Below are 13,238 nucleotides of genomic sequence, written 5' to 3' on the forward strand. Positions count from 1 at the left end.
AATTACCGCGTATTAAAATATACTTTTTAAAATTTTTGTTCTAAATTTTGATTTAAATATTTATATTCTATACATGGAACGTATCTGTTCCATTTTCGTTTTTTTAGACCTGAGGATGGCCTGTTAATCAGGTTGAAAACGTTTGTGTTTAAAATATATTTCTCAGCAACAAATTAAGGTGTTTTAATTTATGTACCACATTTCGTTTCTTGTCTTTACCCATCCTGAGATATTAAGCGAAATAGACCGCAACACACAAAAACACACACATTTACATACATACATATCTAAGCAATTTTTTGTCTCTTGTTTCGAAGTTTTTAGACTTAAAACTTGGAGATTTGCAATAAACTGGAAGACTAAATTTTTATAAAGTAAAATTTAATATGATCAAATAATATTAAACAATGTGATGTTGTTAAAAAAACAGAAGTAACAAATCTATAACAAAGTTTACCTATAAACTTTGTATATGAAGCTAAAAAAGAAATTATTTTTTGAAACTTATTAAAATTTATTTTTTAATCTAAAAATCAAATATCTTTCCAGCATTGTTTTATGTAAATTATGAGATTTAACAATGCGATATATTTTAATTTCTTTCATTTTTGTTTTAAAAAATGTCTTCGAACTAAATTTTAGTTTTAATACAATTTAATAATAATTATGAAATATTTCTTCTAGATAAACGATGAAATTAAATTTGTTATCGTTGCAAAAGAACCAGAGTATTTTTTAAAATATTTGATTTTTGTAAACCTTTCGTAAGACATTCCATATGGACGCGATCTTCCAACTGAGTTTAAGCAATTTTCAAAAGTTCTATTATTATTTTTGATTCTTTTTGTTTTGTAACCACCAATGCAATATAAAAAATTCACAAAAGTAAAAAATATGTTTATATTTTTATTAAGAATTGTATACATTTTTTTAGATTATACCCAAATATTCCAGATAATAAGATAACCACCTAATAGATTCGGATTATTTCGAAAGATCAGTTAACGTTGACAGGACAAGGAAGAGATTAGAAATTACAACAGTTCCCCAGATATCCGACACGGAAAAACATCGATATTAATTTTCATGCTGCGAGCATAATACAAAATTGCTATACATGTTATATGTTTATTTTGTATATATTGTGTTATATTCCCTTATTTCTTAGATGTAGAAAGAGTAGAGGTCTCATACTTTTCCCCTCTTTTCTCTCACTTCCGGATATTTATACATTATTGATATCAAAATTCGGTTAATTTTCTTTATGTTGTGTTTCATTTCATTTATTTTTATTATACGTACTTTTTCTTATAACTTTTCTTGAAAACATATTCCTGCAGAAAATATGAAACTGGAATTTCGAAAAACATGTAACAGAATACTGCTCCAATAGTGGAAAAAAACATCACCAACAGGAATAGCATCCACTAAGAAAATATACAGATTTATTAATGTTTAATATAAATTTACTATATTTATTTGCTTAAATACATATATGTGTAAATACTGTAAATATAGCTTAAATTTAAAAGATATTACTTATTAAACAGCAAATCTAATATTTTATCTAAGAAAATACAATAATTGATTAAAAATGCCAGTGAAATAAAACATGGAAAACAATATAATTAGTAAATGTATTTGTTAGGACAACAATAATACGTATAGAAAATATAAAAAACTGTAACCGATGTCATTAAGTTCTTTCATATACCTCAAAAACATTTGTGTTTCTGAGATGTATAAAAAGACTTAATGAAGATGTTTACAGTTTCTTCTATTATTTAACTTTGCTCTGTTACTTTTGGACCATTCCTAAGTATGTGACACATATTCGATACTTTCAAATTTTTTTTTCGCTTATTTTTTTATTTAAATTTATTTTCTGCTTCAGATCAAATTGACACCATAGTGCTTTCAACGTTTACATATTAATGGTATTTTTTCGTATTCCACTGTTGTGTGACGTGCGTGGCATAATAATATGGCGAACCAAAGGGGACTTTCTCACGAAGATGTTCTGCAGTATTCAGGTGAGCTAAGTGGAGTAGACAGTGAAAATGTGCCTAACTTTGCAGAACATAGGAAAGACAAACGGCCAAAGTTCTTGAAGGAATTAGCCCTCGGTTTGATTTTTCCACATGTACTTCAATAATTGAAAGTGCAGCAGACGATGAAAGATGTCAAATAGGTCACTCGCAGTTTCTACATTGTACCAGAAGCACCCTCACCAGCCGCAAGCACTTCATATATTCATCCAGGTTAACGCAAGAAATGCTATATTTGTCCCAGGTTTATTGACCTGGGATAAATATAACATTTTTTGCTATGAAAACCAAATTACTCTGTAACGAGTGCAATAAGTTTGTATGAAAAGCATACAAAACAGTTGTGCAACAAATGCCAACAGTAACATTATGTCTACAGGACAGATAGCTTTGTGTAATATTATTTGAATTTAATAATACATCGCAATCCCATATTATCTCATTAAAAACTATTGTAATAAAGTGTTGTTATTTTGATCATATAGCAAATTTGTCATATGATGTCAAATTGAACATATGGTACCAAGAATGTGACTTTTATCATGGTACCAGAACAAGGTTAATAATATAATTGTTATCTTTCATGATCCGAAACATTAATCAAGTAAGTTGTTAAATCGAAACATTATTTAAAATTTTTAATAAGATTGATTGTTTTCTCACGATTATTCATAAATAATAGTGGGAAAAGGATTATTTATGGAAGAAAAAACTAAATCGGTGCGAGGGTTGAACCCGCAGCCTCTGCTTCTAAATTATTATAAATTATTTAATTAATTATTAAAAATTATAGTTATTATTCTAGTTAAGAAATAACGCCTAACGTCTATCTCTAGTGGCAAATTACCTTATATTAATTATTGGATTAATTATTTTAAATTAGACCAATTGTAGCCCGATCATTTAAAGAATCGTTGGATGGAGTAACGGTGATTTTAGTTTGTCAGAATTTATCTTGTGCATTTCCAATACCTTTTATGCAGAATGTAGAAATAACATTAATTTGTTCGATAAGTTTTTCTTTCTTTCTTTTTGTTTTCGTGGTTTTTTTGATATCAACCAGGAAAAAATTAATTTCTACACAAAAATGTATTTTAATGAAGTGATTAGTTTTAATTTCATTAAAAAAATTTTTGTCAATTAGAGGTAATTCGGAGTTTTATTTTAATACATTTGAAAACCTCAAATGCTGTTTTATTGTGAATCCACAATTCAGAACTGATTTCACATTGTTTTTGTTTTTAGACATTGTGTATTATGTATTGCAGACCTAATTATCTACAATTTGTTTGTTATTTTAGTTTGTTGTATTACTATTACTTTTTTCCTTGTACAATAGGAAGAAAACTTCTTCTGAAGTAAATAAATAAAAAGTAAATAACGTTGACTGCATAACTTAAACAACGTGATGTGAACAGTTTCCTCTATTGTTGTCATGTTGGAAAATAAAATACTAAATTTGATTAATTTTATTTACCGGAAATTTTGAATATTATGAAATAATACGTAAATAATGGATTAAAATTTAAATAAATTAAAGATAAAGTAAAAAATTCAAATGTCGAAATATATATTTTTCAAAAATTATAAAAACAGTTTTAGAAATAAACAGTCTTACCAAATTTATTACTGTAACTGAGTATGGGCTTCTAATTTTCCCAAAGACATAAAGAAAAACTACAGGATGCAGAAGATAAATCCAGAATACCAGTCGATCCATTACGACAAAGAAGTTGAAAGAGAGGAATTTGTTCAAGACACCTACAATATTTTAATATTATATTTATGTATAGAAATTATGTTAACAATGTTTATATACATAAATTATATCAATAATCTTATTAGTTGATAAAGGGGAGATTTACCCATTTCTATTTTTTCTATATACGATTGGGAAATATATTGTAGGACGTTGAGTGTTAATATATATGGCGTTTTATCACATGTTTAATTGGAAATGAACGCATCAGCAATGTCTGTAATTAAAAAACTTTCGAAAAACACATTTGCGTGCCCGTTTCTTTCTGAATTCAAAAGCGACAACAACGCTATGGAGGCTCACAATCTCATCTGGTAAGCGTTTGTTCAAGCCTCCATGGAAGACAGATGTCAATCACCTGTTTCAAAATACAAATAGCTGAAAATGGCAATAATGTGAGTTTGTTTGCTGTCATCATAATGGAACCGCTTCCAAACTATTAATACATCTCTGTTACAAATCAACTATTTTTTGAACTGCATCGTTTGAACACCGCCATCAAAATCATTACCCAAAAAACTGACAAAGTCCGATATGACCACGACAACACGGCAGCATATACAGCGAAGCTGATCTTAAAGAAGTTGGCTAATCTGTGTTGAGAAGATGTGCCTCATCCAGCTTACAGCCTAGAGTCTACGGCCAAGATTCTAGGCTGTAAGGTGTTATATCTATGGTATGTCTAGACCCTAGACATACCATAGACATAACAAGACCATATCAAGTATTTCCGGCCCACAGAGACATGTTGCCAATGTAGAGTTCAATGACAATACCCGACCTGCGAGACTTCATATAAAGAAACCCTAGAATTGTACTTTCAAGGGATTGGAAGTTTACGGTCAAGAAGCCGAGATATGGTTCATATTACTACCAGACTAAACTATTATTAAATTAACTGTCAATAAAATATTTGTTTTACCTTTTACAATGTCTAAATTTCACTTTACAACCTAATAAAATATTTAACAACTGTGAATATTTTTATCTATTTCTTATCCATATTACACATCATAAAATATACAAAGTCGATTCTTTCTTTTTATACTTGTTGAAATCCCGTACGAAAACACCCTAGCGTTTGTATTCATAGAATAAAAACCATGACATTACAATGCATGAGAAAACATTCACAATTTTCTTTCTATATTTCTTTACAGTCAGGTACAATATCAGATACAGCTATGAATAGTTTTGCTATAAAATAGCATTTACTCATTTTATCAAAGTTTCCATAAGTGTATAGAGAATTCATTCAATGCATCATGTTTTATTCGTGGACCATGTTAAAACGCTAATGTCCAGAAAACAATTTTAACTCTGTTCCTTAGAAACGTTACAAAGTTTTCACTCGACATTTATAAATTGCAACTAGAAAGAAACAGGAATGATTTTCTTACCCGCGCATTTTTGTAAGCCTATCTTTTGCAACTAAAATACTGGATCCTGTTTCTTTTGTATATTTTTTTTGCTGACAGAAAGCAATACCTAAAAGTTGCTAATTGTACAAGCTTTTTTTATCACTTTCTTGGATGCTGTATATAAAAGAGGAAAAGTACAGCGATGAATTAGAAAATAAACCCAAAGATTTTTACATTTTTGGACATACAACACTCTGAAACGTCGAGAAATACAAAAACATTTCGAAGTAATTTCCGTATGTTTGAATGTTATTGTTAATGTGACAATTTTTGTTTATTTTTTTAATGCTTAATAACTTCTGTTATTTTTATGGAAAATTTTTGAAAGTCCGCACGAGGTTTGCTTATTACAGGAATTGATGTTGTTAAATTGTGGTTACTAAAGGACGAAGGGATGGAGTAATAATGGGGATTGTGTGTACCTCGAGTAGGGTCAAACTTAATGACTATTTTCCGTTTAGAAAACTCATCACAACTTACACAAAATTAAGCTTTTTCCTATTTTATACAAGTGAAAAATATAAAAAATTTTATAGGAAATTTGATAAGGATGGCGCTACCAAAATTACAAATGTTTGCAGGCAAGTTGAGCAACTCTTTGTTGGTTTGTTTTTTGTAGGATATTGTTCACATGCTTTGTGAAATTTGTGATTACACGTTCGAACAAAAGTCCTATTCAAGTTCGTATACGTATATAAGCCTGTCAGTAAATTGTAAAACCAATATGTTGTTTAGTTTACTCAAAATTAACAATGTTTAACGGTCAATTTTTATTACGAACAAAGTAAATAGAATAAATAATCACGTTTTAAACAACTACTTCTACACATTTTAGTTTTCATTTTTACAAAAGTGCAATTTTCACTGTTAATTACTTATGAGACCATCATGAGAAAATTGTTCAATCTCTTTCTTTAAAAACGTTTCTACCATGGCGATGATTGTTAGTGTTTATGTAATATGTAGTTTATGTCTAACGTCTAACTCTAATGGATTTTAACGATTTACTTGAGTTTAATTTTGAGTGGTTGCGTTTAGATACGAAAAAGCTACGAAAAAGTTAATTTGAAAAAGGAGAAATTCAAAAAATGTATTATTAGCGAGGTTGAGGCCGAAGTTTTAAACAAGAAAACGTGTACGTCAGACGTTCAGCGTCGCTTTCATGTAAGCCTAGAAGTTTGACAATGGTGTTTGAATAGTTAATGCTCGACATTCCAAACACCATTGTCAAACTTCTAGGCTTACAGGAAAGCAGCGCTGAACGTCTGACGTACACGTTTTCTCGTTTAAAACTTCGGCCTCAACCTCGCTATTGTGTTGCGGCTATATACTCAGAAAGGCCATACATAGATGGTCTTCTTAAAATAGCAATTCGTCAGTTTTGAAGAAACAAAGAAAATTATGCACAAAACAAGAGATGTCGTTAAAAGACGTCAATCTCCTCGCGGAATTACAGACGTGTATTTCGTTTTAAAATTTAACAGAGCATGTCCATATGAGAAATTTTATGTGAAAGTGTAGCAATAGTTATACGTGTAACTGAAAAACGTTATGGAGAAAGAAGAACGAAAGTCACATAACAGTAAAACGTAAGCCGAAATTGACTGAGCTACATAAATATCCAAGATTAGAATCGGGTAAGAAGTATATATTTTGCACAAAAGAGTGCAAAGATGTGATATTTTTAGAAGAAAAGGAGTTTAATCTTGTTGGTCTAAATCAGCGTTTCTCTAAGTGGGCAATAACGCCCCCTTGTGGGAGATGAGTAAATCTAAAGGGGCGCTGGAGGCAGGGTATTAAACGGTGACCAAAGGCAAAATTAGCATCACTGAAAGCCGTTACCTTTCCTCTGTTAAACTGATAAGAGGAAACATTGCATTTAATGGTTTCCAGATGTTGAGAACAATGTACTGTAAGGGCACAAAGTGTGAGATTCATAGAAAAGTTTTCCTAAGAATATTTCCAATCCTTTCTCACACAAAAGAAAATGGGTTAGGGGGCGTTGGGTATAACTTTATGGAACAAAGGGGGCGGTGGATCGAAAAAGTTTGGGAATTAGTGGTCTAGATAGAAATAATGCATATTGACATTTTTCTTCCGGTTACATAAAGAATTTTTTAGTAATTAAATGGATGAAGGTTCTGCCACAGCTTAGGAAGCATTCTCATATGATGATAAACTTGTTTGTTAAACTTTGCATTAAATAAATATCCAGAAAAATATCAGCTGTTATTAAAAAAAACATTTGTTCCCACATAGATAATATTTTAAAAGAAACAAATAGTATTATTAAAAAAACAATGCTTCCTGACATAACTTCAAGACAATTCAAGACTGACTTAGATTAATGTTTACCTTAGCCATTGAGAAATTCCATTGAAAACTTTTAAGGTATTTAAAGTCAGAGCGTAATCTCAAGCAATCGCCAATTTTCACTGGTTCAAGAACTTGAATGATAAATTACACACTAATGGAATAATATTGACAACGATATATTGAAAAACTCGATAAACCAATACCAAATAAGCTGTTTGGATTCATACGAAAAATTAAGCAACAATCAACTATAATTGAAAAAAGTTACTTTTGAATCTATTTTTATGATGGTCACATAATGTATTGACAGTGAAAATTTGACTTTTGTAAAACTATTAATAAAAATGTGTTAAAGTTGTTGAACTAATTGTTCAAAATGTGATTAATACTTGTATTTATTTTATTGAGAATAATAATTGACCATTAATCATTGTTAATTTTCAGAAAACTTATGATATGAAGTCTTATACTTTATTAACAAACTATATTCAATTAAATTATTTTCTGTATTTTATGCTCTTATATTTAGTGAAATCTATTCAGCATGCGTAAGCTGATTTTTCAAAAAGACAAAACATGTTTTGGCTGTGAATGTGTATGTAGAAAATTTATATCATTGGCACGACTACTAAACATAACTTTTAAAAATATGTATATTTCGTACTTATTTCCAAAACGAAATATATATATTTGCAATGATAATAACCTGACGAACCAAAATTTTGATATGCTACGTGTATTTATGGGATGTGATATTCGCGGTCACAAATCGCCGTGAAAAGTCTACTTATAGATTGAGTTTCTGATTCTCAGCTCTCTACTTATATGATCTCTACGACAATTTATTAAATTTAAATTTGGATCAGTTTTTTCACTGTTTTTCATACAATATTCGTTTTCTAAGCAATGGAGATCAGTTTCTTACTACTTAGTTTTTGATGAACCAATGCAGCTGCACACATCTGCCGATCAATGGCAAAGGCAGTAGTTCTATTGCTTCCGCTATTAATTAAGATGAAAAACAATTTACCTAAGATGATTTATTATGAATTTGAAGTAAGAGACATTTTTAATTTTCTGCGTTTTATTTTAGTTTAGTAGATCTTTGTAAACATTATTTAATTCTCCTTTTATTTTTATTATATAAGAAGCACTAAAAATTACAATAGAATTTCCTTGCAATACATAAGATTATCAACATACCTCCATATCCTGAAATGCATGCTACACATATCCAAGCTGTTAAAGCTGTCCATGCAATCGGAGAAAGAATCTGATGTGCCATAATTAACGATTCATTTGGAGGAAAGTCGTTTTTGCAACTATGCAAACCGAAAAACAGCAATCCCAACAGAAAAATCATCGAAATCCAACATGAAATAAATATCTCCTGGAAAAAAATTTAAAATTTCTTTCATTATCGTGTAGCCGTATTTTGTTGAGTTTTATTTCTGTAATCTATCCATTATTATGTGTAGTATTTCAAACTGCCAAATGAAATATCCATTAATTTAAAAACGTACAATTTATAATTCAGTTTATTTTTCTACGTATGTATTGCATTGTTTGCATAAGCATTACGGGTCGACGTAAATTTTCTTTTTGCCACTGCTATATATACATCACTTTCTCTCATAATTTTACTGTAAAAATTATATATACCAACTTAATGACTATTCACAATTTGTGCGTGTTTTTATAAAAAAAAAAACAATTATAGGTAGAAATTCAATTGCGGGTATAATAGTAAGTTTATAGCTGATTACTGATGAATTAGGTTTTAATATGGTGTGCTTCTCTTCCCTTAGTATAACAAGTGCTAGTTCACAAGAATGTCCGTAGACACAAGCATAATTAACATAAAAATTTTTTACATATTATAAGTTGTACTGTCCTACAATCCTAATGAGATTCAAAAGTATATAAAAATGAGTAATACTATGTTAATAATTTAGTTAACTCTGTATGTAAAGTACTGTAGTATTAATATATATGATATTATGTTAATAGTATAAAACTGGATAAGTACTTGTACCCGGAATTTACTTGTAATTGTTCTTTTTAAAAGCACATATAAATGAAAAGTAGTCAGCAAATTGAAATTTATAATTTCCACAGTAAATTATAATGAGAGGAAAATTAAATAATAAATTATACGGTGATAAACGAACGGATATTTCGTTTGACTGTTTGAAATAATGAAACTGGCAATGAAAAGTTTATACAGTTAATTAAAACACATAGATTTTAAAATCAATTTTAAAATTTATCATGTTTCATATTCAATCATAAAAAAGAAATTATTATCAATGTAAAAATTATTTAAATATTATTATTACTTTCTATTGTTACTTAAACTTTATCCGCGATTCCCAGTAGAATAATTTTCTAAATGTACTTTATTATTAACGATATTATTAGAGCCATTCATGCCAAATAACGCTATAACGTTATCATGCATAAGAATATCAGAAACTGAAGTTCTTGGGTGTACAATTAAAATATGGGATACTGAAAAGGCTTGTATAAGAGTTTTTTTTAATATTATTTATTATAAATCCAATAATCAATTCTCAATTAAGTCAGCCTGCAAGTATTGAGAAGGAAGGAAAATGACAAAATTTATTCGAAAGTTTGCATTAAATTTCAATCCACGTACCGATACAAGTATAGAATTATAACCTCGCTTATTGTCTGGCATTATAAATATTCGCTACACATTATTACCTTCTTACTAAATATAACCAAGTGTGAAACAAATATTTAAACTAACTGTTTGTGAAATACTATATTTACAGTATTCAATGGATTTCAAATATATCTGTAACAAAATTAAATTTACTTCTATTTATTTATGAAATTTATTCATGACACGTATAAAAGTGAAGATAATAATACGTAAAACTCTTGTAAATTTCGTTGAATAGCAACGCTTCATAATTAAATTAACATTAATATATGGTTACTTTAAACAATCATCGAGAAAAAAACTGTACATGTCGATAAAAAGTTTACAGAGTAAACCAGCAAATATTATATAATTCTATACTTAAAAGTTATTTACATTATTTTTACTACTGATACACATACAAAGGAATAAACTAACTTACTTTTTACTGCTTTCTAAAAATATTTATTTAATTAGAAACAAATGAATATTATCTGAGATTTGTTGTATTAATATTAAATAAAATATTCAAAATATTTAGAAATTACATGACACAAATAATAACTTGAGAACAGGATAATTCTGTGAGCTTTGATACGGATTAAGAAAGTTTTACTTCATACTTGTGCTGGCCCGTGGTGTAGGCACGTTTCACAAAATTTTTTAGAACATTCTACTAATAACGTTGGATGTACTGTTACTTGTAATAACAGTGTATATAATGCTTTTTATATCGCTGAGAATATCTCGTAAGACATGAAATTATCTCTATTTGTTGTTGAGTTATTCAACAATATCAATAAAAATATAAATAAATAAGAAAGAGTTAATCTTTTAATCACACGATTATAAGTTAATATCAATTAACTAAAATCTACCAAAGTTACAAAGAGCGTTGATTTTTATAAGTGCATATTATATTTCAAACACTAAAAATGTAATAATTATGTCATATATCATCACAAAAATCACCTCTAAATATTAAAATTTAATACTGTACATTAAGTATTATTAATGGTAAAAAAAACATGTCGTTTTTGATTTACTGTACTTATTTAACCCCTGTTTTATGCAATTCTTTATATCCAAGATTTAAATAATTATAAGTAAATAGTCAGAATTATAACAATAGTTATTTCTAACATACCTTTCTGAATTGCAGTTGTTTCTTTCTAAGCAAATAGTTTCCTACTAATAAGCCCGAACAATAAGAACTCATGTGCAAAAAATAAGGTTTCACATAGATATTTACTAGGAAATTGTTAAGTTTTCTGCAAAAAAAATTCACAATACAAAACAATTTTTATATAACAAATGTTTTCACAGCGATATGTACTGCAAATTAATATACATTGTCTACACTGTATAACTATGTAAAAACTTAATGTATCAATAATATAGTCCTGTATCATTTCAATTATCATCAAAAAATCATTACTTTAAAAATTTCTGAAATAATCAATATTCAACAAAATAATTAAGTAAAAATTCATAATAATTTTAATTTATGAATTACTATTTTAATTATAACACATATCTTATAAAAAGCAATGTGTATTATATTAAAAAAAACCTAATTAATTTCTTTGTATTATCAAATATTATAACACACTTTCTGGGAGTGTGGCAAAAACATATCAGCTTGTTAAAAATTAAAAATACTTCAACTGAAATTGCTCGAAATGTGTATTTTATAAAAATGTAAAACATCTTTAATGAAATACAAGTTATTTTATATTGCAGCATGTTTTGTAAAAAATAATTAAACATCTTTTGACTAATTGGTTTAATATACCGGAATAAAGTAGAATATATGAGTGCAAAGTTTTCCTATTACAGATAGCCAGATTCGCAATAATATGACTTTGCATGATTACAAGATAACCATCAACATGGGTTATCTGCATAAACAAAGATTAACCATAAGATACGGATAAGATTACAACGCTGCATCTTGACTTAATTAATATTAAAAATTTAGATATAAAATAATTTTTTAGTTAAACTAGGTTTATGATTCCGGACATGATGCGATAAATAAGTCGACCTGTCTGACATATTTTTTGCCTCTATATTAAGAAAGTTTTATTACTAATTCACACAGCACCGTGTCACTTATTTTATTAACTATACCAATTTGATTATATTTAATGAAGAAATTTAATTTACAAAACATACTCAAGATCTATTGCTAAACTCAAGATCGTGGCGTATTTCTTATATAGTGAATAACAAACGTGTGAGATGATTCCTGCCACCGTCAATATACATAGTAATATAGTTCCAAATGTCGGCCATCTGCAATAAAAACAATTAAAATAGAAATGTTCTAAAATGATATTTTTAATAACTTCAATTAAATATGATTATTTAGAGTTTATTTTTGATACAATACTATATTACAATATTAATATTAGTTATTGTAGCCTAATAATAATATTACAATAACTAAAGTGCATACGTGAATTTATATTAGTAGTNTCACTTATCGGTTTGTATAAAGTTTCATTTTTAAAGCGTTTTAATTTATTTTTGTGTTTTTCATTATATAATTTATGAGTTCTTGGATTGTTGCTAAAATCAAACTTATCCAGAGATGATTTAAAGTCATAATAAACATTATTTGTGTAAATTTCAAGTGTTAGTGAATCAGTATCAGTGTATTAATAAATATGAGTTCTTAGATTGTTGCTAAAATCAAAATTATCCAGAGAAGATTTAAAGTCATCATAAACATTATTTGTGTAAATTTCAAGTGTTAGTGAATCAGTATCAGTGTATTAATAAATATACATTTTATCTTATCTATTTCTAAATATTATATAAAGTGTTTGTAATTTGCTCAATTTAAATGTAAATCATAGCCTGTAAAATTATTTACTACAATTTTACAGGTTATGATTCTCATTTGATTTTCAAAAGCATAGTTTTAAACTTTCTTCAAAAATTAGCATTATTCCTGTAAATTCAAAAAAAAAAAAATACATTTACTTTAGATTACTTTAAATTTATTGACAGTTATGAAT

General features: G+C 27.9%; 1 protein-coding gene across 1 annotated transcript; it reads right to left on the reverse strand.

Moving 5' to 3' along the window:
- Positions 1 to 847: 847 nt before the first annotated feature.
- LOC111637163 (O-acyltransferase like protein-like) lies at positions 848 to 12,507 on the reverse strand. The gene is made up of 5 exons (XM_023382586.1): positions 12,391 to 12,507; positions 11,360 to 11,483; positions 8,748 to 8,934; positions 3,667 to 3,809; positions 848 to 1,427 (listed from the first exon to the last, which is right to left on the reverse strand). Exons 2-5 carry the CDS (start codon positions 11,429 to 11,431, stop codon positions 1,293 to 1,295), a joined length of 537 nt encoding a protein of 178 aa, XP_023238354.1. The 5' UTR covers positions 11,432 to 11,483; positions 12,391 to 12,507; the 3' UTR covers positions 848 to 1,292.
- Positions 12,508 to 13,238: the final 731 nt, after the last annotated feature.

This window comes from Centruroides sculpturatus, unplaced genomic scaffold, assembly GCF_000671375.1.
Source record: "Centruroides sculpturatus isolate CEXI.00-Female unplaced genomic scaffold, Cexi_2.0 scaffold1026, whole genome shotgun sequence".
NCBI classification, from domain to species: domain Eukaryota; kingdom Metazoa; phylum Arthropoda; class Arachnida; order Scorpiones; family Buthidae; genus Centruroides; species Centruroides sculpturatus.

Excerpts from the sequence above, each read along its gene's own strand:
- LOC111637163 (XM_023382586.1), bottom strand. The coding sequence starts at position 11,431 with ATGAGTTCTTATTGTTCGGGCTTATTAGTAGGAAACTATTTGCTTAGA. Across the intron at positions 3,810-8,747 it reads ATGCATTTCAGGATATGGAG|GTGTCTTGAACAAATTCCTC; the intron begins GTATGTTGATAA and ends AAAATATTGTAG. Across the intron at positions 1,428-3,666 it reads CAGTTACAGTAATAAATTTG|TGGATGCTATTCCTGTTGGT; the intron begins GTAAGACTGTTT and ends ATATTTTCTTAG.